Genomic DNA, 24,331 nt, shown 5'->3' with positions numbered 1-24,331 from the left:
ATTTTTTGACAAAAATATTGTTTTTCTCATTAATATAACAATATAAGTATACAATAAAGTACATGGATTTTTTGGTTCTAATATCTAAAGCACATATATGCTTACCTCAAATTAGAGTCCGTCTCCACAACCTGGTGTTCAGGTATAGTTGTGTCTCTCTCTTTCTCTCTTCTGCCGTGGCCGCGGCGCGCGACCTGCTGCGCGAAAGAGAGGGAGAGATTCGCTCTGTTCGGCTGTTGACAAAAAGACATTATTTTTAACGGATTTCGGCTACATATTCACGTTTCAAGAGCTCTTAGATTAAGGCCTCATCTATCATCATTAGTTGGAGGTGTAGACAAGGACATATATGGTAACTTTCGTTCCGGAAAAATGACTGTTCTCTTGAGAAATTTAAGCAGACGAAGCCGGGGGCAAAAGCTGGTTTATAATATTAGTAGGATTTAAACCGTCTGTTAGCAGTCAATCAATGTGCTAACTCTTGCTCCTACAGAGGGGGGTTCAATTCACTTCTCACTATCGAATCGATTCGAAGTGAGACGTAGTCATCATCATATCGAGTGTGTTATTGCTAACACTGGCGTCAGATTTTATTCAAGTCGCCTAAAGGTACTGACATGACTTTTACGACTACTTACCGCCATCTAGTGGCAGGTAGTCGCATACACACTAGGGAGCTAAACTGTTCACTAGTGTGCAGCAGGTTTCCTCACGTTATTTTCCTTCACCGGAAGCAAGTGGTGGTCTATGAAAATTACTACCTATATATGAGTCAGATTGGTATACAAACTCACATGGCACGAGTAGGATACGAACATGAGAACTTACAATTCACAGGCGGACGTTTTAACCATTACACCACCACCGCTTCAGTGAGACGCAGCGAACCAATCACACTGCGGTGTGGTTGTCGTTGCGACACAACGGCGCACTGTGATTGGTTAGCTGACGAGGAGACAGTTTACCTTGTCATGTGTATGAGTGAGTTCAGTGTCCGCAGGCTCGTGAGACCGGCCAGAGCCTCCGGTCATGTTGGACGATGATTTTGTTGAGTTCGAACTGTGCACACTGCGCCTCTTGTACTCCGGCGAGCCTGGTACAAATATACAGATAGATAAAGGTGTTATTTGATGCGAGAATATTGTAAACGTTACATATCACTACGTATGTCAATTATGTATGCTTCGATCCTTAAAACTGCAAAACCGATTTTGATGCGGGTTTTCAATATATAGTATGATTCCTGAAGAACGTTTGGGTATCTATATAATTATTACCTACCAATACCGGCTTCGTTCGAGTAAAAACCACCTCCACCTTCCTCAGAAATGACAATATTTATTGGTGAAAACCGCACGATAATCCGTATAGTAGAATTTGTCGCGAACAGACAGACAGACGAGGCAGAAGACTCTATAACATGTAAGGATACATCAATCTGAATAGAGATAATTTTCTATCTTGACCTGACCGGGGATAGAACCTGGGACCTCCAGTGTAACAGTCCAGCGTGACGACCATGAAGCCACAGAGGATGTGGAACATCTTTATTGTTATGATATTAAAACGCGCTATGACTTTCATCACAGTACATATATAAATTTCGAATGTGTTACGCCAGCTCCACGCTGTCGCCGAACTCGGACACGTGCGACGCATTGCGTAGTCAGTATGTATTTATTTACCGCAATGAAAAACCATCAATGCATACCGAATCCGCCAAAGTTCGGCGAACTGTTCGCAGACAGTGTGGAGCCGGCATCACAGTTGTTGCTTCCCCAGTAAATACAATTTGAAAACGTGTGTTTTTCATTCCTTGTGGCGCCATCTAGCGACCGAATTGAACATAGATCTATAAGAAGTAACGACTTACCAGCGCTGGGCGGCCGCAGTGAGTGAGTGGACGGGGGCGCCGTGGGCGCGGTCCAACGTTCTAATAAACGACAGATATTAGCGTGACCAGCACGCCACGCCACTTTGGCTGGAGTACGACCTGGATTTATAACAATATGTCAGTTGCCATCGAATCATATCATAAACTATTCGCCACTAGATGTTGCCCGCGGCTGCGCTCCCGTGGGAATTTTGAGATAAAATATAGCTTATAGCAATCTTGGACAATGTACCTTTCTAATGGTGAAAGAATTTTTGAAATCAGTTCGGTTGTTTCGAAGATTACCTGCCTCAAACATACAAACTCACAAACGCTTAGCTCTTTATAATAATAGTACAGATAGTATAGATATATATCGAAAACAAAAAAAAAAAACAAAATGAAGCTCGTGTGACAGTAATATATTACGATTACGACGTCACGATTTTAAGGGATCAAAAATATTCCTAATATACTTTAAAGAGAATAAAAAAGCCTTTAGGCGTGATTAAAGGAAAAAAATCACTTCACAACAAATAAAAAAAAACATTGACGCATTTCAGCACTCGAATTAAAACTGAAAACTGGTAGAGTGTCCGTTTTATGTCACATAATACTTTTTTTTCTTCAATAAGTTAAGGAAAATCAAACATTGTAACAATAGCATTAGGTTCGTAATTTCTGTATGCTCTTTACTATACTTTAGAAAATATGATTGTATACAAAATTAAACCATATGCTAATGTAATTAAGGTCAAATTTTGAACTCACCACAATGGTCGGCCTGTAATGGATCGGCGCCATGTTGTAACAGCCACAGAACACATTCTTCATGCCCCTCCTGCGCTGCTATGCCTGTGGAAATTATCTATACATATAATAAAACTGTATGTTTGTACATAGAAAATATTAAAGATAAATAATCATGGTGACTCTTTATGGACTAATAGAAGCCAACACAATTTTTTTTTAGACTTTATGTCTGTTTGTATGTATGTGCAGTGGTGGTTATTTAATTACAAACACTTTTAATTAATAAAGAAAATATAACTTCAATGACAAATTTTCCTGAAAAATATATACATACAATCATAACAACCATGCAATAATATAGCCACTTAAATAAAACATATGTAATGTTTGTTCGTGCATCACGCAAAAACTACTAGATGTAATTTGATACGGTTTTTACAGTTGTATAGAGGAAAATCTAACTTAAAATCCGGGAATTCCCACGAGAGCGAAGCCCCGGGGCGCAGCTAGTTGTATACATAGTAAATAACAAAGTACCGAGTGGCGAAGCGCCCTGCGTGCAGACGGCGGCGGGCGAAGCGCCGTGCTGCAGCAACGTCTTCAGCACCGGCGTCCGCCCGCGCCACGCCGCCGCGTGCAGCGCCGTCCTAGCGCAGCGGTCGCGTCCGTCCACTGCTGCGCCGCCTACAATTCATCATAAACATTCAAATCATTTATTCAGAAATTAGACCTTCAAATATCTGATTGAAGGAAAGATCGAAGCAACAAGAGGAAAAGGAAAGCCCCCTTTTCGGCTTTCCTTTTCCTCTTGTTGCTTCGATTCCTAGATGAAATAAAAGAGAAGGCAGAGGCAGAGCTCGTGTCGTATACGGAGGTGAAATCGATGGCTGAGGACAGAATTAGATGCTCCACCGACAAGAACAAAGTTCTTCAATTAATTGATATTTGACCTTCATAGGCGCTGTTTCAGGTAAATTTTTATATTATTCAAATAGTTATTTCTCACAAGCTATACAAACTATTGGACTATAGTCGTCGATAAATAAAGCTATTAATGTTGTCAAATATTTCTAATACAAAAACATCAAAATTATGTTTAAAAACGAAGCTCTCACGACACTAGCGCCCCCTAGCAGCAAATTCATTAATCTTATTATTAATGCTACTGAACGAGCAAACGGACATGCGTCCCACTCTCCTTTCATCTGAGCGTGTTCTCGGTTCCATCCTCAGCCGAGCATCGGAGCCTAGAGTCCGTTAAGAACGAAACTAAACGACGCATAGAAACGAAAGACACCAGTTATTTATTACTTTAAAATGTGACGTCACGAAATTAGGAACCCTCCCAAACCATTGCCACACAATATCACATTTCAGCACACACCTGCCTCTCCCCCATATGACGTAATTTATACGTCACGACGTAAGTCTGTTTTTTAGATTAGATTCATCAAACTCACCAACTTTGATCAGAAGATTGACCATATCAGTGTGTCCTTGCCACGCCGACACATGTAAAGGAGTTCGACCCTGTAAATATGAAAAATATACGTAAAATTCGACGCGTGTTATATTACTAACTTTTATATAATATGGAGATTTTATTGTAATTTTCGCGATGTGATTTCACAAGACATCAGATGTAAATAAAATGGCAATATTGCATTCCGCAGTTAGCAAGTACACACATACAAATTGTGATTCCTATAGATAGGGAATCAATCAATCAATCAATCAATCAATCAATCCATTCATCAATAGAGGAAATATCGATAAACTTCATAATATCGATACTATGTTGATTAGTAATATAATATTATAACGATACCTCTTCTACTAAAGATAAAAACGTAAAGTTTTATAGGTAAATGTCATTACTCTTTTTTAATCCGTCAATATAATTTATATTGACGGATTAAAGAGTTAGAGAAAACATAAAACAATAAATACTCTTATTAAAACCCATCCGTAAGGTACTTTCACTTAATAAATTTATTTTTTAAAGCAATTATTTATTATCCATTGTAACCTACGTTTCAATAAAATAAATGCACTATGTCAATCCAATAAGGCGTACAATGGTTTGGCGATAATAACGCTCACCTCAGTATCGGTGGTGTCGATGTTAGCCCCGCAGTCCGCCAGCAGGAACCGGGCCATGGCCAGCCTGTTGTCGAGCGCGAGCACGTACAGCGTGCTCCGGCGGTCCGCGTCCAGCGCGTCCGGGTCCGCGCCGCGCGCGTGCGCCGCGCGCACTGTGTCAAAGTGACCTTCCAGTGCTGCCAACCTGTTATCAAAATTATTTATACCCTATATGTTGCCCAGGATTAATAGCTATATAACAAAAAACTTTCATTCAAACCCGCCTAGTAGTTCCGAAGATTAGCGTGTAGAAACAGACAGAATTTTTTTTTAATGCTTACTCTGTTGCTGTGACTCCATCGTCTAATTTTATTTTTATGTAAATTTATTCAATGTACAGGATTTTTTTTCTACTGTTTTATTACATGTATTGATTGATATCATAGAATACTTATACAAAAACACCGACAGATTTTTCCAACATCAAAATTAGTCACAACGCCATCTATCCCCAAACGCCAGAACTAAACAAACCTCAAAGCAGTCTTCCCATCGTGCGCCCGCTGGTCGATGGGCGCATTCCAGTCGTCCACCAAAATCTCGACCAGTCGCGTGTGTCCCTCTTGCGCGGCCAACATCAATGCACCTTTGCCGTCATTATCTGCTTCGTCGACTTTCGCGCCGGCTTCTAATAGCGCTTCGCAGACTTCCACGTGTCCTGCAGGAACGGAAAATATATAATGGTTAAAAACGGTTATGACCGGATAAGAGTTTTTACTGCGAAATATATAGTGCATTGGGTAATTCCGACAGAAATTTCTAATGCCAGCTCCACACTGTCGCCGACACGAATGCGCGAACATTACGTAGTATGTATAAGTGCTTCTATTTAGCGCAATCGCAAAGATCTGTAATGTACACCGAATTCGCCAAAGTTTGGCGACAGTGTGGAGCCGGCATAAGAGAAAACTAGAGGTCTATGTTTGATATGAATCGAATCTGACACCGCCCGCGGCCCGCGACTTCGCCTGCGAAAATTTCCCACTGGAACAGTTATATTTCCGGGATCATTATGTCCCTCTCCAGACTACGAACTACTATTGGTTTAGAAGATAGAGCGTGAAAAGGTAACAAATGCGCAACAGCTAAACCTTCCACAGGAATCTATTTATTCGTAAAATCGCATGAAAATCCGTGCAGTAGTTTTGAGTTCAACGCAAACAGATAGATAGACGCGGCAAAGGACTTTGTTTTATAACATGTAAGGAAGGATGATGTACACTCAAAGGCAGATAAACCTGCCCTACAGTAGTTTTTTTAATAATCATCTTACTACCTTTGTGTGTGTGTGTGTGTGTTATGTGCCGACACTACTTACCTTCAAAAGCGGCATAATGCAGCGGAGTCCATCCTGAGTTGTCTCTGTGATGCTCGTCTAGACCACGATCTAGCAGCTGCCTTACCACTTCAACGTTACCTGGAGGAAATATATGGCAAGCCATCATTGCAAAGTCTTTGTATGGGTTTCATTCCACGCAATGACCACGACCGATATGGAATGGGAGGAATGCGACTTTAAGGAAGGACGTTCTTATCGCTTCATAACTCCCTAGTACTTTAGATGAGGGAAAACCAAGACTTTTTATGGTTGCTTAGTACGTATATACCATAGCTCAGTCCATGCAATATCATGGACTACTAAATAAATTCTTATTGCTTTAAAATAAACTTACTTAAACCCTGTGCTTCCCTAGTACTTCCGGGGCAGTAAGACATATTTAGATGGAAATAATTTTTACTACTAAGTACTGAGCCCAGTACTTTCGTACTGAGCCTAGTACTTTCGAGATTGGTATAAGACTCATTTAGACGTTAAGTAAAGAAATCTTACTACTCTGAACATATGGTTGCCTAGTACTTTCGAACATGGCAAGACTTATATGTAACGAATTCTTACTACTGAGATCTTATGGATGCCTAGTAATTTCGAGGATGGTAAGACTTATTTATAAAATAAAAATAAAATTATTTTAATTCAGATTTACATTCATAGTGTTAGTAAACATTTGCAACTAAAAACATGCTAGTAACTCTTGATCCACACAGTAAATAATTCTTGCTACTCGGATCTTATGGTCGCCTAGTACTTTAGTCTGCGAATGTACCAACTTGTTTACCTAGTTCTTACCTTGAGCAGCGGCAGTACTGAGCACAGTCCTCCCCTCAGCGTCCATGTTGTCGACGCAGGCGCCCCAGAACAGCAACAGGCGCACCGTGCGCGCGTGCCCGGCGGACGCCGCGGCCCACAGCGCCGTCCGCCCCGCCACGTCTTGTGCCTCTATATCCGCTTCCGCTTCCAGTAGGAGCTCGCAGATTTCCCTGGTATTAGATGGTTTGCATGCGATATAAAACATTTCACTAATCGACTACATTTTCTAATCTAAAAAACAAAATTTTATCTTAAACTTGTATGACAGTAATTAGGACGTCACAGATTTTGGGGTCAAAAATCATTTCTAATACAATTGAGACCGGAAAAATAGTAAATCTGCTAATGAATAAAACTGACATTTAATTATTGTATTTGGTTATTTTAAAACCTATATTTTATATTATATTATACCCCAGTCAAGTAGTAACTTCTTGATCTATAAAATCATATAAACACATGAAAGGAAAGATGCAGTTTCAAAATATGTACGGACACACTAAATTTTAATAATGAAGCTGCTTACAGTTCATGAGTCCCTAGTAGTTCAGAGTGAAATAAAACACGGAGAGCTTTAGATCGCCTATTAAAAACTCATGGTATGGTACAAAAAGTGAATGAACGAATGAAAACTTACGTATGCCCCTCAAACGCGGCGACCAACAGAGGCGCGGCTCTGTCCCGGTCGGCCGCTTGCACGGACGCGCCTCGTTCCAACAGCGAAGCTGCGCACGCGGCGCCCGTGGCGCACAGTGACGCTACTGACAGGGCTGTGCGACCTGGGGAATTAATATGGCATAGTCAGTTGAAACAAAAGATTTGCTGCATGAACTGATTGTTTGTTAAAGAGCATTGAAAATTTTGGTTAGGATTAGCTGAAGCCAATTAGCGTCCGCACTATGTCGGCGTGGGCTATGTAAGCTAGTGCGGCTCTCTTATTGCTGTATGAAGTCCTGGTACTCATATGTCGGTGTGGCCAAACTGTATCGATATTAATACGAGGCACATATATTGCTACCTCTTATATCTGTGGTCTAACCTCTCTTTTTAAATATTTATACACATACAGGTATAAAATAATAGCTATACCTTTCAAAGTGAGGTAGGGTATCAAATGCAATATATGTACTTTTCATAAAAAAGTTCTTAGTAGTGCGGACTCTGAGAACTGGCCCATGTAGCCTATTGCGGCCCTCCTACTACATTATGTTGTCCTGGTACTCGCCATCCTAACCGCGTGGTCGACGGTAGCGCCGGCGTCAAATAGCGCCAGAACTATGTCGGCGTGGCCCATGTAGGCTAGTGCGGTCCTCCTACTATATTATGATATCCTGGTACTCACCATCCTCGTCCGCGTGGTCGACGGTAGCGCCGGCGTCAAGTAGCGCCCGCACTATGTCGGCGTGGCCCATGTAGGCTAGTGCGCTCCTCCTATTATGATATCCTGGTACTCACCATCCTCGTCCGCGTGGTCGACGGTAGCGCCGGCGTCAAGTAGCGCCCGCACTATGTCGGCGTGGCCCATGTAGGCGGCCGCTATCAGCGGAGTGCGCCCCTCGGCGTCTGCCGCGTCGGGGTTAGCGCCCGCCGCTAGAAGACGGGAGACGACAGATTCGTGGCCGGACCAAGCTGCCGCCCTGGAGATTTTAGGTTATGATTGCATGAAAACTGACAAAAAACAAAGGTTCTACTGGAAAAGATTTCATTTTAAATTAGTACTCATTTTTTATAATGTAATTTATATTTTAAGTTTCTTGTGTACATAAATTGATACATAAATAAATAAATCTTTTTGCTGACAGGAAGAAATCCCTTCATGGGAAAGACCCGCCGTTGCTAATGCTTCTTCAGTTTCTTGTATCTTTCTGTTTTCATAAACAATCAAGTTAATTCAAACAAAAATTTTTGAAGGATGGAGATTTACGCCACAATCATCATGGTTGATAGTCAAATGAAATCGTTAAAAAAATCCGTTAAATTGTGAAATTACCTTAAAGCTGTTCTGTTGTCGGCATCTACACAATCCACGTCGCATCCGAATTCTAACAACACTTCAACCACCTGAAACAATGCAAAATAATTAATATAAATGATAAACAGAACAAATGAAGATTGTAATCTCGGGTCCGACCAAACGAACCTTATTTCTAAGACAATAGAGACAAAATTATCTCAGTATTTCTCAGTCGCCTGCAAAGCGCCCAATCTCCTGGTCCCGTCGTGGTCGAAACCAGAAACGCGCGGCAAAATGACCCTTATCTCCAAGGCATAAGCCCCAAAGAGACCAGCTTTAAGTCTTATTACCTAATAGGGTGTACAAGTCCATTGACTTCACAAGTGTGATAATAATCCCGTGACTCGACTTACAATGAGAATATAATAGCCGCTTCGAGTAATAAAGTACCAGGCGAGCATAAAAGCCGAGGAGTTTCAAGCGTACAGCAAAATTGCCCTTGGTTGTCTCCTACATCGATCACGTCATGTCTTGTGTCAGCTAACAGATAGACAAACCCAATTTTCAACAATATTATGTTTATTATATTAATATATGCTAAAATAGCCATTAAGTCTTATGCAGTAGTGACCAAATTACCTCAGTATGTCCAGCCCAGGCCGCCGCTCTCAGGGCGCTCCAGCCATCGGCGTCGTTAGCATCAGACCTCGCCCCGGCCGCCAGCAAAGCCGCGCAGCAAGAAGCTTTTCCGGCGCGAGCGGCGCAGTGCAAAGCAGTGCCGCCGATCGAGTCGGTGGCTTCTACTAGGTGCGGACAACGCTGTAAATAATATAAAAAAAAATATATGGAAACTTTTGACGATGATCATGTTGCATTCAACTTGTTATGACAAAATAAACCATTGAGAAGTTCCTTCTTTCGGAGCCGATCCTTGCCCACCTTCGGGTCATGCTTATCATAATAACGCATTGTCATCCAAACTAAACGTGTGTACAAAATTTCAGCTCAATCGGTTGGACATATCTGCTTCAAAATTGTGTTACAAAATGTTACATATTTGCAAATTCAATAAAATCTTATAAAAAGAAAACACCCCTACCGTTATTATAATAAAGATCGAAATTATTTACCTTAAGTAAAACTGTAAGGGCTTCCTCGTCACCCTTCGCCGCTAATTCGAACACTAGATTAGGGTCCAACACCACCGGTTCTTCTATAGCTTCTATTGGATCGTCTTCCAGTGGTTTCTCGGCTTCAAGCTTTAAAAAAGGACGACTTTTAATAGTTTTAAGAGTTAATGGTAGATAAAATAAATAATTCTTATTGCATTGGTAGTAAAGCTTAAAACGAGCTAACAGGTTATGTGCCAAGCTGTGTTTAAGTATTATGAACTCTATTCTTATAGCAATAAGACTGTGGCACGCGCATGAATGGAATTCACTCTAGTTAGCTCTAAAAGAGTACTGAACACCATTTTATCACGAAGCCAGTGTGGTGCTGCTTCACATGTCACTAGCTCAGCAAATATAGACTCTATACATAATAATATATAAGGCTATCTGGCCAGCAAGCTAAGCTAAGGAAATACAGACTCTATTCTAATAGAAATAAGACACTCACCATCAAGTCCTCAGTCTGTTGCAGGGGAATCGAATCTGCTCTAGTCAATTCTAGAAGTGTCTTGAACACCCTCCTATCGCGGGGCCAACGTGGCGCCGCTTCGCCTGTCACTAACTCCGGCATTATGGATTCTATTGTCGATTGTTCAGCTGAAAAATAATAAAAATAGTTTTATAAGTACAGTCAACATCAAGTTACCCTGCATGAACCTCTATGGCGCGGTAATAGCGGCGAGTTTGCAATGAATTCGGGTAGGTTGGTGTGCTGTTGATTGTACAATAGCGACATGATCCGTCTTCGAGTCTATAAACTTTAGAGAATAATTAATTGTCTGACAATGAATCCTAACTAATATTCTAAATGTGAAAGTAAGATTGTTTGTTTGTAACGTCTTCAAGCTATATCTACTCAACCAATCTTCTTGAAATTTTGCATACATGTAGATTGAAGTATGGAGAAGGACATAGGGTAGGAAGGACCTTTCATCCCGGAAAATAACATGTCGGGTCTTGAACGATAATCCCACGGAATGCACGTGCCGTCGGCCAATCACAGCACGGCATTAGTGCTGTGACCATCCCGTCGAGATGGGACATCTAATGTATTGTATTCTTGCGATTTTCGCGTGTAACAATTCAATTGTGTAAATTCAAATATGTATATTTGAATTTCCAGTAGAATATGTTATAAACAAAGAAAATAAATTACGACGTTATAATGTTGGCAGGCGTAGCGCAATATATCTAATATCATTATATTATGCTATTTGTGATAAATAAATAAAATATTATTGTTTTATGTTTTGTACATTAGGTAATACAAATTTACATTCGTGACATTTTGCGAAATATACATTATGAGAAAGAGATATTTTACGACTAGACTAGAAACATTTAAAGCTTTAATTACAGGATAAAAAGGCACTAATTACAGGTTAACAAGGCTATTTTAGATTTAATACTACGCGTGTACCAAAATTTAGTCAGTAAATTTAGCATGATTAGGTTACAAAAATTGACTTGCACACTTCCAAACTTTCACATTTATAATGTCTATGATATAACAAAATGAGGAATATCTATGACAAATATAATTTAAAGCAGATTATAATCGCGCCTATGAGTAATATTTCTTGAAAATCTTAATCCTTATTATCAATAATTTTCTCCTGAACAACTGTTTTAAAATTACATATACCACAAGGTAAATTCATACTACTATTATAAATGTGAAACCGTGTTTATATATTTGTCCTTTTCACGTCAAAACAGAGTAATGAATCGATGTGATCTTTTGTGTGGAGATAGTTGAAACGGTAGAGTGATAATGGCTACTTTTGTCACGGGAAACAGCTGTTTTAGATTTAAAACTTTTTATAAATGTAGAATTCGATAAAAATATAAAAGACATACCTTTTCAATGACTAACAATGAATAGTGCCGGAAAATGTCAGCACTCTTTCACTTATCATCATAAAGAGAGCAAATCGTATCCACAATGATAAAATTACATATAATAAAACAATAAAATATCGCACTACCGCACTGACCTACTGAAATTTAAAGACTAAATAACACAATACACAATGTATATTTATTTTTCCTTTAAAACTAAGACACAAGGGATATTACACTTAATCACTGAGGAAATAGAGTTCATTATGACACAATCTTTGCGAAGGACACGATAAGGACATTGTTCATATTTCGAGAGAAATGATAATGATTCCGGTACACAAATTAGATAATTTTATCGTAATTAGTGTTATCTTAATCTGAATGGTCTAACCCACCCTAACGGTTAAGATTTACCGTTAAACTGCATGTTTTAACAGCTAAAGACTAGTTTTACGAAAAGAATAAGTTGTATTTTTGAGTTGCTGCAGCACACACGTTTATAGAGGATATTTGTTATTATTTCTCAAATTAATAATTCAAAAATTAAAAATAATTTATTTGCACAAAACTAGTCTGAAACAGTTCTCCGACAATAGCTTCGTCTACGAACGATTCGCCGACAGAATAGATGAGACATTCAGTCGGCGATTCGTTCGTAGATGAAGGGTTCTGTCGTTTTCCGAACCGTTTCAGACTAGCACAAAACAGACAGGAGATGTTCATTACAGATTTTTTTTTCGGAATCGCAGCGGGAACATGCGAGAATGAGAGTTATAATTATTTCCAAACGAAATCTATTATAAATAATAGTTACTTCAATACAGTACGGATGTTTAAAAAAGCTATTTTATTTATGTAACATAGCTATAAACAAGGAAAAATCACAAATTCCTATTGTAACACAAATCAGCAATTTATTTCAGCAGTATAAATTTCCCATGTTATATTAATTCTTGTTTCTATTAGTCATAGTGGCTATATTTTATATGTGTGTTTATTTACTACCGGGATACATACAGTATGTGCAAAATTATGTATCACTACACAACAAAATATACACAAAAATAGGCCAAAAATACTGTTCCAATATAAACTTTATTTTAACAGTTCATATATGAAAGGTTTATAAACTGTGATATGAAATATGTTTTTCATTTTAAAATGAGTATTAAATCATTATTGTAATAACAGTTCAGTGAACCGTACAAATTAATACTTATATTATATGCTATAAGTTTGTGAGGATGTATGTGTGTATGGGTGTTTTTTACTCTTCCAGGCAAAATCTACTGGACAGATTGTCATGAAATTTGGTACACGAGTAGAATATAACCTGGAATAATAGATAGGGTGCTGTTTATCCTATTTTTTACTAAATTACATGGAAATCATATGACAAATCGACCACATAAGAGGGAACTTCAGGAACTCATTTCACGTGCGCTTGCGCATTTACGACTTGCGGTTAGAAATTGGAAATAGATGGGTTATGAGTGAAATGTTACTCATTTAACAATTGACGTATTTTAAATACCACGTAGGTTACGTGGTACTAACATAAAAATAAGTCTACCTGTCGCGTGTGTCTGTATGAACACCATAAACTCAAAAACTACCGGACGGTTTTTGTACGATTTTCACCACTAGATAGCGTGATTCCTGAGGAAGCTTTAGGTGTATAATATATTATTGTTTTACACGAGACAAGCCGGGACGAGCCACCAGTAACAGTAAGTCGCCCTCCGCGTCTGTCCCTTTCTTCTTTTAAGCCACGTAACGGATTTTGATGAAGTTTTCATTGTTATTTAGACAATTTATTCCCGAAGGTTTATAGACCTTGTCCGACCGGGTGACTAGTATTATAAAATATCCGACAGTTTGGATGTGAGATTACAAGAATGTTTGCGTGCTGATTTTGATGAAATTTGGTACACGGGAGGAATATATGCTGAATATTCTTCTACTCGTGTACCAAACAAAATAGACCCTACGTGCTATACGTAGGGTTTTATCCCGAAATTCCCACGGTAGCGAAGCCCCGGGATTTTTGATGAGAAGATTAAATTGGGTAGGTGACAAATTGTTATTTTGATTAAAGTCTATTCGAAGGCCCTTATATTATTAGAAACATTTGTGAAGTAAATTACTGTGATAATGATAAAATCTTTAAAGGTATGACAAAAATACAATCGTACATTTTTGAACTCATGTTTGTCACGACGCTCTATACTAAATGAAACGAACAAGCAACGTGCTAAAACGATCGCGAACAAAGATATGTTTGTTCGACAGCTACATTATATACTACGTTTATGGAGATGACTTCTTAATAGTTTTTATTATGGTTGTCTTAGTTTTAATAATTTCATAATTTTTTTAAATGTACTTTCCAACCAACTTTAAATATTCGTATCCAGCAGCATTGTACAGTCTATGAATTATCACAATGATCTCAAATCAATTTTATCTAGAGCATACACATTTTCTACAATTCTCTGACCATGTCGTCTACCCTAATCCATACTAATATTATAAAGAGAAAAGATTTGTATTTTTGTTTACTTCAGGAGTGACATAGGCTACATTTTATTATGGTTTTACCCGAGTGGAGCCGGGGCGGGCCGCTAGTACTGATTATATGCTATGACTTTAAATAAATCATGTACCTGAAACAGACTCCTTCCCTTCTGAATCTGGTTCGGCATCTTTATCGTCTGCGACATCATCCTTCTGCAATAAAAAATAATATACATATGTATTATGCGCATGCGCATATAATCACTAATTAAACTAGCTTGTACACGCGGCTGCATCCGCATGAATTTTCCACTGGAGGCGTATTTTTTTCGTACTTCAAACTAAATTGTTTGTTACCTCTTCACGATCTATCTACTCAACCAATCTTCTTAAAAATTTCGCACAATGTAGTTTGAAATATGAAGAAGGACATAGGTCACCCTTCATCTTGAAATGGAGAAGGTTACCTTTCATCTCGAAAAATATCTGGGAAGAGATATTTTTAGCTAGAGCTAGTTAAGCAATATTCTTACCATTTCTGTAGATGTGTCGAGCAGCCGACAGTCGTTCTCCCGCCTCAAAGCCGATTCGACGTCACAGCCAGAATCCAACACCCACAGTAGGAACAACGTATGAAGGTCTACCGCTTCTTCTGATTGTTCGCTGTAACAATGAAATAAATGTTTTTACCATGTACTTTTTCATAGTCGTATTCCTCATGGCTGAGGGTCGTGGACTGAAAACGATGGGTGAAACACACACAAACAACTTTCTTGGCATTATTAATGGAGTGGTTTGCCATTGTCTTCTCTCCATTTCACACACAAATTAATACCACCACAACGCTTCAACAGAATGTTGACAGACTTTATACACTAAAAAGCGTTTAACTGTTGACCTCATATTGGGCTAACAGCCGAAATAAGTTTAATATTTCCGGTGAAGGAAAACATCGTGAGGAAACCTGCACACTGGTTGATTATTAACTGTGTGTGTAAATGGCAAACCACTCCATTAATAATGCCAAGAGAGTTGTCGTGTGTGTTTCAATCCACGTAATGACCACGACCCTCAGCCATGAGGAATACGACTATGAAGGGAGAAGAGAAGAAGTCTGTCAAGAAAGTGAAAAAAACATAATTTTGACGAAGTACATTTTTTTTTCCATTGCAACAGCAAATATAATGGTAAAAATTGGTTGGTAAACGTAGTGTCGCCAGCCAACAGGAGACAACGCTCTCTTTCTCCACTTTTTGGACAGAATGCACATGCTTTTATAAATAAATCATTCATTCAATATATATTTTTTTATTTGAAGATTTCTCAAAAACTACTCACCCGTTAGTTTTCTTCTTTTGCGAGGCGAGATGTTGCTCAAGATTCGTCATGTGGTAGACGTAATTGTGTATCTCTAGAGCGGTCAGTCTGGAACAAAATTCACAATTATAAAATTGTTGTCCTCTCATTTCTTTTCAGAGTGTGTCTACGTGTGTTTTACTGGTGGAGATCGGATTTTATTCAAGTCGCCTAAAGTTTTCCGACATGACTTTTAAGACTATAGTATATTTTTAGGGTTTTATCACACCGGACTGCTACACTAGAGGATCCGGGTTCGATCCCGGTCAGGTAATGACGCAAGGAAAATGATTTTCTTTTTCTGATTGACCTGTGTCTCGTATGTATCCTTACATATTATAAAACAAAGTCCTGCATGGATTTTCATGCAGTTTTCACCAATAGATCGTGTGATTCCAGAGTTTAGGTGTATCTTTTTTTTTACACAAGCAAAGCCGGGACGGGCTGCTAGTATGTTATAAAACATAGTATCGTTGAGTTAGTATCTCATAACACAGGTCTCGAACTGACTTTGGGGCTGGCTCAATCTGTGTGATTTGTCCATATACATATATATATATATATATATATATATGTACCTTCTAGCATCAAGGGTGTAGTACATAGCTAAGGCTGCATGTCCATCGGGCACCGAGCACAGATAGCGCCGCGTGCAGTGCTTCACGTCCACCAGCCACGCCGCGAACGAGTGGTGAAAAATCGACAAGTAACCTGTACTGCGCTCCATCACTAGAATCCTGTGGAAAGAGAAAAAAATATCACTGGTTTTCATGCCATAACTTCAATTTAAATCAAACAAAAAAATTTTTTTGATTGATTAAAATAATAAAAAAATATAAGTATATTATTAACTAGCTTTTGCTCGCGGCTTCGCACGCGTAAATTCCCCATGGGAACAGTATTTTTTCCGGGACGAAATGTACCCTATGTCCTTCTCCATGCTTCAAACTACATGTATGCAAAATTTCAAGATTGGTTGAGTAGATAGAGCGTGAAGAGGTAACAAACAAATAAACAAGCAAACTTGCTTTCGCATTTATAATATTAAGTTAGGCTTCTCGATATTTTTTTATTTTTCATTGCGGATTGGTACCTGAACGGCTTTAAGATAATTTTGGTCACCCATCCAATGACCGCTCATTGTGAGAGTGTCCTAACCGCCGCTATCACAGGCCGAGCGCGCTAACCACTGCGCCATTGGGCTCTTGTTGATCATTTTGTAAATTTTGCATATTCACCTCCTCAGGAGATGGAGTCTCCTGTTGAAATCCTCTCTCGTAACACAATATTCTTTGGTCAGCAAACATTTGTAGAGCATTTCTTCTGTCACACCGCATCGCGCCGCCAGTAACACGTCCAACAAAAGGCGGACCTGTACAAGACGAAACATTTTATTTAAAATTAGCATTTGCCCGTGCGTTCGCCCGCGTGAATTCATCTGCGACACGATTTTCACACAAGCTTTCACCTCCCATTATAGTCTATCGGGGGTTGATTTAAAAAAAAAAAGTAGCCTATGTTTGAACGGGGGTCTAGCTACATGCATACTAAATCTCATCAAAATCGGTCCAGCGGTTTAGCCGTGAAAGCGGAACAGACAGATATAGGTACATATAGACAGGCAGACTTTCGCATTTTTAATATTAATATGCATATAAAACGACTGTTTCTCCATTAGCTTTTTGACCTCGGCTTCGCCCGCGTAAATATGACACGGGAATAGTTATTTTTCCGGATGAAAGGTATCCTATGTCCTTCTCCATACCTCAAACTACATGTGTGCAAAATTTTCAAGAAGATTGGTTGAGTAGATAGAGCGTGAAGAGGACTCACTTTAGTCGTCGCATTAAGAAATAATGGTAAGCGATTGGTAATGGTCGCCTTTTTGACAGATAATTCTATTTTTTTATTTTTTTTGTTATTTAATATCGTAAGTTTTAATGTTATGTGTTTGTCAAATAAATGACGACTTGTTAAAAATAAATAAATGGACAACACTCAACGGCCCACACTAAGCTTGTAACGCGGGTCCGATGGACACAATCACAGAAACCTAAACAAAAATAAGATTCATTTCATGGGAGTCAGTCGACTATTGTACACCTTCTCGTTAGGCACTTTTAACATGTGTTCTTGGTATAAACAAATAAACAGACCAACAAATAAGGGTGGTTCGCAGAGCGTTTCGACCGCTGCGTTCGCGCTGTTATTAAATTTTTTCAAATTTTAACAAAGTAAAGAATGTGTTTTACTATGTCTGTACATTAATTACTCTGTACTGTAGTAATGACAATTTTATGAATGATTGATTTCGGAAATGATTCCATCCTCAAGAAAATTGCCAGATTGTATAGACCGCGCGGCCGCAGCGGTCGAAACGCTGTGCGAATGATGTCCGACCGATGTCGGTCCCGGCGACAGCTTCAACAATTTTGAACTCGCTGGTGGGCTGTATATCTATAATAAAATGATTTAAAACAAACAAACAAACAAACAAACAAACAAACAAACAAACAAAGTTTACCTTAGTAAATCGTCTGCCGTGGAATAATCTCTGCGCTAACCATAAATACAGTCCGTTGAGAGTGCCCGGAATCTCTTTGATCTCGCGAAGACCTATAAATCCGTCTGCAACACCGTCCAGAACCTGAAATACATACATATATTATATATTTGAAAGTGTATTTGTTTGTCCGTATTTACACTACAAAACGGAGCGACGGAAAAAACAAAAGTTATTGCGTGATTCACTAACAAACATTTAGGCATTTCTTCTCAGCAGTGGTCGTTCCGAAATGCCAGTAGTTTGTAGCTTGTGAGAAATTACTCTATATAATGTAAAATTTGACGTGAAAAAGTGCCTGTGAAGGTCTAATTTCTGAATAAATGGTTTGATTTAATTAGACAGACAGACAAAAATTCAAAAATAACATTGCTTTGGCTTCTATTAGTCCTATAAAGACGCTCCATAATTATTTTTCTTTAATATTTCCTATGTACAGACAGAGCCCGCTTACAGTTTTATTATATGTATAGACAATTAAGTATTGCATGTATTCCCAATATGGGCTTGTGTCTGTAATAAAGAAATGTGTATTTTTTATTTTATAAGAGAGAATTTTCCGATATTGCCACGAGAACGAGAAAATGCGGAAATGAGAAAAGCTAGTCAGAATAAAAAAGTACCTTTTCCAAATACAGTAAACAACCATCACTCTTGATCCTGAGATGGTCTAGCGCTGCCGCCGCGGCCGCCGCGGCTGTGGAGTCGCTCGACACACGCGCTCTAAAACACATACTATTTATTTAGAAAGGCTAATAGTATTAACCATAGAAATTTGATGTTTATTTTTGGTTATTTATTACAAGTTTATTTGTTAGACAACTTAAAAAACCGCCGACTTTCAATGTTAATTTCGCTACAACTTTTCAACGGCTGAACCGATTTTGATCAAACACATCTAAGAACCACCGCATAAAAATTAGCTAATAATAAAAAGAAACCGCATCAAAATCGGTTCACCCGTTGATTTGCTATGGAGACAGACAGATAAACACAACTAACGGTCAAACTTATAACACCCCTCTTTTTGCGTCGGAGGTTAAAAACGGGTGGCGTTGCTCGATTTTGTCTTAACCATTACACCACCGCCGCTTCAAAACAAACAAACAAATCTCGCCCCAGGCTACTATGCATCTAACTACTTAGGAGACTATTTAAGCGTGTAGACGAGTCGACCCTGCCACAAATACAAGAGTTTGCCCTGTACCACTCGCTATCCCGACCCTAAGCAATTCCCTAGAGACCTAACAGTTGACCCCCAGTGACCCCCTTCTTGTCCCCCCTTGTGCTGAGATCGCGAGATAGATTGGACAGAGCTTTAGAATATAAATATGTACCAATAGAGCGCTAGTATTGCAGTTCTCAGAATGAGAAAACAATCCCTCAAGGATTTCTCATTCTGGATGAATGAATATTTACTAAAGTCAGATTCCCGTTCGTTCGTTCTTCTCGTAGTCTAAATATATTAGTGCCGCTTCCTCTTCACAAGAATTATACCAGAAATATTTTTTTCCATATATGTTTAGTTAAATACAATAGTGATTTCTCCGACTTAGACCACCTTTCAAATTCTTTAGCAACCCACTAAAAACTTTCTCCATAAAAAAATTGTTAGCGATACAATAGTTATACTCTTTGATTGTCCGTATGTCTCGCCTTTTACTTTTAGTTTATACAAATTGGCGAATAATATACTATGAACATTAAATAAGATTCGGTACTGTTTTTGTCTAGTAATTAAAATTTGTTTGTTGAATGTAAATATCCTGTATAATGACGGTTACTTGCGAAAAAAAATGAAAAAAAAAATGAATGAATGAATGAACCCCTAGTATTCTCACCGCAATTTAGGCTCAGCGTCGAGCCTGGCGAGGACATATCTCTGCACGTCGGCCGCCACGTGAGCGCGTTGTAACTCGTCCAATGGTATTTTACGGAACCCTGCAACCAAACATAACAAATATTAATAAAACAATTATAATCATAATAATTCTATTATCCGACTATTATAATATAAATGCGAAAGTTTTTGAGGATGTATGTGTGTATGTTTGTTCTTTTTCAAGCAAAATCTACTGGACGAATTGTTATGAAATTTGGTACACGGTTAGAATATAACCTAACACTTTTTATCCCGAAATTCTCAAGCCGCAGCGCGCAGCTAGCTTTTTTGAAAGGTTCGTATCCTATCGTGCCATATGGTATACCAATCTGACTCATATATAGTAATTTTCCATCACTTGCTTCCGGTGAAGGAAAACATCGTGAGGAAACTTGCACACTGGTGGACAATTTAGTTCACTAAGTAGTCATGTCATTTTTAGGCAACTTGAATAAGATCTGACACCAGTGTTAGCAATAACACACTCGATATGATGATCGTTTTGTTTTATTACCCTCCCCCCTTTTAAAACCTGGCTACGCCCCGATATATACACTCACCGGTGAACATAGAAGTGATAGACCTGGCGTGCCTCCTGGCGGTGATGACGACCAGCAGCCAGGGCGGGAACAGGTGCTGGTGGCGGGCAACCAACGCGCACACGCTGGTGGCGCACTCAGACTCATCTTCCGCTTGACCTAGTAGAGTTACCTTATTTATTTATATACAATGTGTAACTACTATGTAAGAACATAATCTTAACATAGTTGTTTCCCATTGTCACATTGTTGTTGACATTGTGAAAAATGCTATAGATAGCTATGCTTAGATCAGGGCATTTTAATAAATATATACGCCGAAACCTTCCTCAGGAATCACTATATATATATATATCACTATATATTGGTGAAAACGGCTTGAAAATTTTGAGTTTTTGACTTTATCGCGAACAAACAGACGCGGCAGAGGACATTGTTTTATAATATACTAGCGCCCCGCCCCGGCTTCGCATGGTAAAACCATAATACAAAAAACTAGCCTATGTCACTCCGGAACGTTTCGTCAATCTCTGTGCCAAATATCATTAAAATCGACCTAGTAGTTTTGGAGTTATACCTTACAAACAAAAAACGAAAATCTTTCCTCTTTATTGACCGAGCGAGCTAAGCGAGCGAGGTCTAACATTCTACTTGGCAAAAATACATTTTTTGTAAGTATGTATGTTTGCAACGCGATAACTTTAGAACCGTTGGACCGATTTTGATGAAATTTAAAAGGTATGTAGGATATGTCAATGGAATTTTTAAGTTCGTGGGGCATCAAAATCGGTCAAGTCGTTTTTGAAATATTCACAATTTTTTTAAAATGTATTGTGTTCACGAGGTCGAAGTTCGCGGCGAACAACTAGTAAAATTAGTATATATCACTCACCATTACTAGCTCCCTCGTCAATCGCGTCGATCAATAAAAACAAACACTGCTTGGGCGGATCTATCTCCAGCAGGGGGAAGAGCAATGCCTTTTTGAAACACTCGTCCGGATTATTCTCCAAATTTTGAGGCAACAGCGCTTGCTGTATTTCCGTTTCCGCAAGCAGCTTGTCGTAATAAGCATTAGCTATTATAGTCCTGGGGCTAATAGGCAAACTTGGTATCGGTGGTGGCACGTCATCGTTTTGCGACCTTTTCTTCTCTAATAACACTTCCATTTCGTGTTTTTCCGTCATTGGTATAGAATTGACCACGTTCTGGTATTCGGGTGGATCTTCCGATTTCTCGTCAGATTTTTTCGGCGAATTCTCGTTCGATTTTTGATTCAAATCGCTTTTGTTGGGATATTTGAAGTTCGCGACTGGGATCCGCGATTTCGGTGGACTGTTTTCGATTTTTCTGTCCTCCTCCGTCTTCTGTTCGGTCGAGAGACTTTTTTGCAATACCGCCGTCCTTTTCTCGCTCAACGGCTCGGAGCTTTGGCGTAAAAGTCTCGAGTTTCTCAATTCTTTCGACTGCCGCTGAGAAATGTTTCGGAGAAATAGATTTTCGTGGTTTTCATACAGACGCATGTCTTTGTCGTCTGTTATGAACGGATTGGTCGGTTTTACGCTCGCCCTTGGCAGGATTTCCGGCAACTGTGAATTTTAAAAAAAGTTTATGCTTTTTTTTTACACACTTTATTAATATTATTCCCGAAATAATTTTGTCTCGTTCTGATATGTCAAATAGTGAAAAGAGAGCGAATACAAAGCAAACTCACTTTACCAAGATTAATCAGATTTTTTTTATTAAAAGGGCGGTAAAAGTTGTGATGTAAATCGCCGAAAAGGCATCTGACACGACTTATCTATCTTCTCTATCTATCTATATCTATATCTCTATCGATCTAATGTTTAATGCTATATAATTAAATCTCACTATTTGTATACATTTTTGATTATGTGCAGTGAAGTTTTGAATAAATAAATAATTTTTACTTATAAAATAATAGTTATATATAATAAAATAATAGTTAAAATAATAGTGGGAAGTCAAATACAAAATCGCACTAAGCCCTGTGTATAATAATAAAATTATTATACACAGGGCTTAGTGCGATAATATTAGACGAAACAGAAAAAAACATTTACGCGGTAAAAATGTACTACTATTGTGAAAAATTAGCTGTTATTATTAAGAATTAACTAAACAGTTTATTTCAATTATTCTAAAAATCCTAAAACAAATTGTTTTTAAGACGTAGGGTTTCATAGACAATAAATAAATATACTAACGTCATCCACATTGCTGAGCGCGGCGTCTCCGACCATAGAGTCCAAATATGCTTCCCTCTCGTGGATGCGGTCTATGGTCCGCTGTCTACGGCCGCTGCCCGCGCCTTCTTCCTCGTCTGTGCGTTGATCTGGAAAAAGATAAGTTTGTCTATTACACTATCCTGGCTAAACTAGGTAGATTTGAAAAATAAAGCATAATATTATTTTAATTTTTAAACTCTTTAGGTAAAAAAACATACAATTTTCATAGCACCCGGACCTCCCAGTGTGGCAATCGATGATGCCACAGAGATAGTCAAGTTTAGGTCAATTTTCATTCATTCATTCATTTATTGGTGCACGGAACAGTTTACAACATTATACATTATAATGGTAAAAAAACCAACAGTGTACAATGACTGGTTGTAAGACGAAAAGTGGGTGCACACAGCGTGATAAAGATTATTATCAACTAGCTACTGCCCGCGGCTTCGCCCGCATAAATTCCCCACGGGAGCAGTTATTTTTGCAGAATTAAAGATAACCTCTTGCTCAATACTTTAAAATTAAAGACTATACTATTGGTAGACTGCATTCTTCATAGTCTTATTCCTCATGGCTGAGGGTCGTGGTCATTATGTGGAATGAAACACACACAATAACTTTCTTGGCATTATTAATGGAGTGGTTTGTCATTGCCTTCTCCATTTCATATACAAGTTAATAATCAACCAGTGTGCAGGTTTCCTCACGATGTTTTCCTTCACCGGAAGCAAGTTGTGGTCTATGAAAACTACTATACATGAGTCAGATTGGTATACAAACTCATGTGGCACGAGTAGGATTCGAACCTTTCGATCCACAGGCGGGCGTCTTAACCTAATGGTTGTGGTGTAATCACCACAACCGCTTCTGTATACAAAATTTCATGGAGATTGGGTTGTGTAAATAGAGGGTGAAGGGGTAACAAACAAACTTACTTTCGCATTTAAAATATTAGCTTTTGCCTGCGGCTTAGCCCACGTTAATTTTCCGTGATGAAAGGTATGTGTCCCTATGTCCTTCTCCATATTTAAAACTACATGTGTGCAAAATTTCAAGAAGATTGGTTGAGTAGATAGAGCGTGAAGAGATAACAAACAAACAAACTTACTATCTCATTTATATTATTAGTTAGGATAAGAAGTTAATGATAGCATACCTTCACTATCAGCCAAGAGTGGTTTGGAACTTTCTTCGGTGTCATCCGCTAGTCTCTTGAAGCGATCTATCAGTCGTTCTTCATCAGAATCTCTCCTGCAACAGAGACACAGAGTGAGAGACTATATGCATGAAATGTTTTTCGTCCGTTTGAACTTTATTACACGAAATAAGTGCAT

The 24,331-nt window shown here is 38.7% G+C and overlaps 1 protein-coding gene across 5 annotated transcripts in view; it reads right to left on the bottom strand.

Annotated features, from left to right (window-relative positions):
• Window positions 1-24,331, bottom strand: part of LOC128681708 (ankyrin repeat domain-containing protein 50-like) — a 59,126-nt gene that overhangs the window by 10,872 nt on the left and 23,923 nt on the right. For all 5 annotated transcript variants that reach the window (XM_053765819.1, XM_053765822.1, XM_053765821.1 and 2 more), the window contains exons 7-34: window positions 24,154-24,248; window positions 22,974-23,101; window positions 21,638-22,334; window positions 20,767-20,904; window positions 20,166-20,265; window positions 18,948-19,047; window positions 18,286-18,408; window positions 17,000-17,133; window positions 16,340-16,498; window positions 15,744-15,830; window positions 14,939-15,068; window positions 14,555-14,618; window positions 10,492-10,640; window positions 10,002-10,130; window positions 9,511-9,690; window positions 8,908-8,978; window positions 8,373-8,554; window positions 7,555-7,696; window positions 6,897-7,087; window positions 6,087-6,185; window positions 5,243-5,426; window positions 4,730-4,913; window positions 4,087-4,156; window positions 3,164-3,310; window positions 2,645-2,728; window positions 1,874-1,993; window positions 966-1,093; window positions 106-233 (exon numbers count right to left, since the gene is read on the bottom strand). In XM_053765819.1, the coding sequence (XP_053621794.1) occupies window positions 106-233; window positions 966-1,093; window positions 1,874-1,993; window positions 2,645-2,728; window positions 3,164-3,310; window positions 4,087-4,156; window positions 4,730-4,913; window positions 5,243-5,426; window positions 6,087-6,185; window positions 6,897-7,087; window positions 7,555-7,696; window positions 8,373-8,554; window positions 8,908-8,978; window positions 9,511-9,690; window positions 10,002-10,130; window positions 10,492-10,640; window positions 14,555-14,618; window positions 14,939-15,068; window positions 15,744-15,830; window positions 16,340-16,498; window positions 17,000-17,133; window positions 18,286-18,408; window positions 18,948-19,047; window positions 20,166-20,265; window positions 20,767-20,904; window positions 21,638-22,334; window positions 22,974-23,101; window positions 24,154-24,248 (4,143 nt within the window). The remainder of the gene's footprint in view (window positions 1-105; window positions 234-965; window positions 1,094-1,873; window positions 1,994-2,644; window positions 2,729-3,163; window positions 3,311-4,086; window positions 4,157-4,729; window positions 4,914-5,242; window positions 5,427-6,086; window positions 6,186-6,896; window positions 7,088-7,554; window positions 7,697-8,372; window positions 8,555-8,907; window positions 8,979-9,510; window positions 9,691-10,001; window positions 10,131-10,491; window positions 10,641-14,554; window positions 14,619-14,938; window positions 15,069-15,743; window positions 15,831-16,339; window positions 16,499-16,999; window positions 17,134-18,285; window positions 18,409-18,947; window positions 19,048-20,165; window positions 20,266-20,766; window positions 20,905-21,637; window positions 22,335-22,973; window positions 23,102-24,153; window positions 24,249-24,331) is intronic.

This window comes from Plodia interpunctella, chromosome 28, assembly GCF_027563975.2.
Source record: "Plodia interpunctella isolate USDA-ARS_2022_Savannah chromosome 28, ilPloInte3.2, whole genome shotgun sequence".
Taxonomy (NCBI): Eukaryota; Metazoa; Arthropoda; class Insecta; order Lepidoptera; family Pyralidae; genus Plodia; species Plodia interpunctella.
The sequence above is the reverse complement of the archived record's forward strand: the minus strand, read 5'-3'. Positions and strand labels throughout refer to the sequence as shown.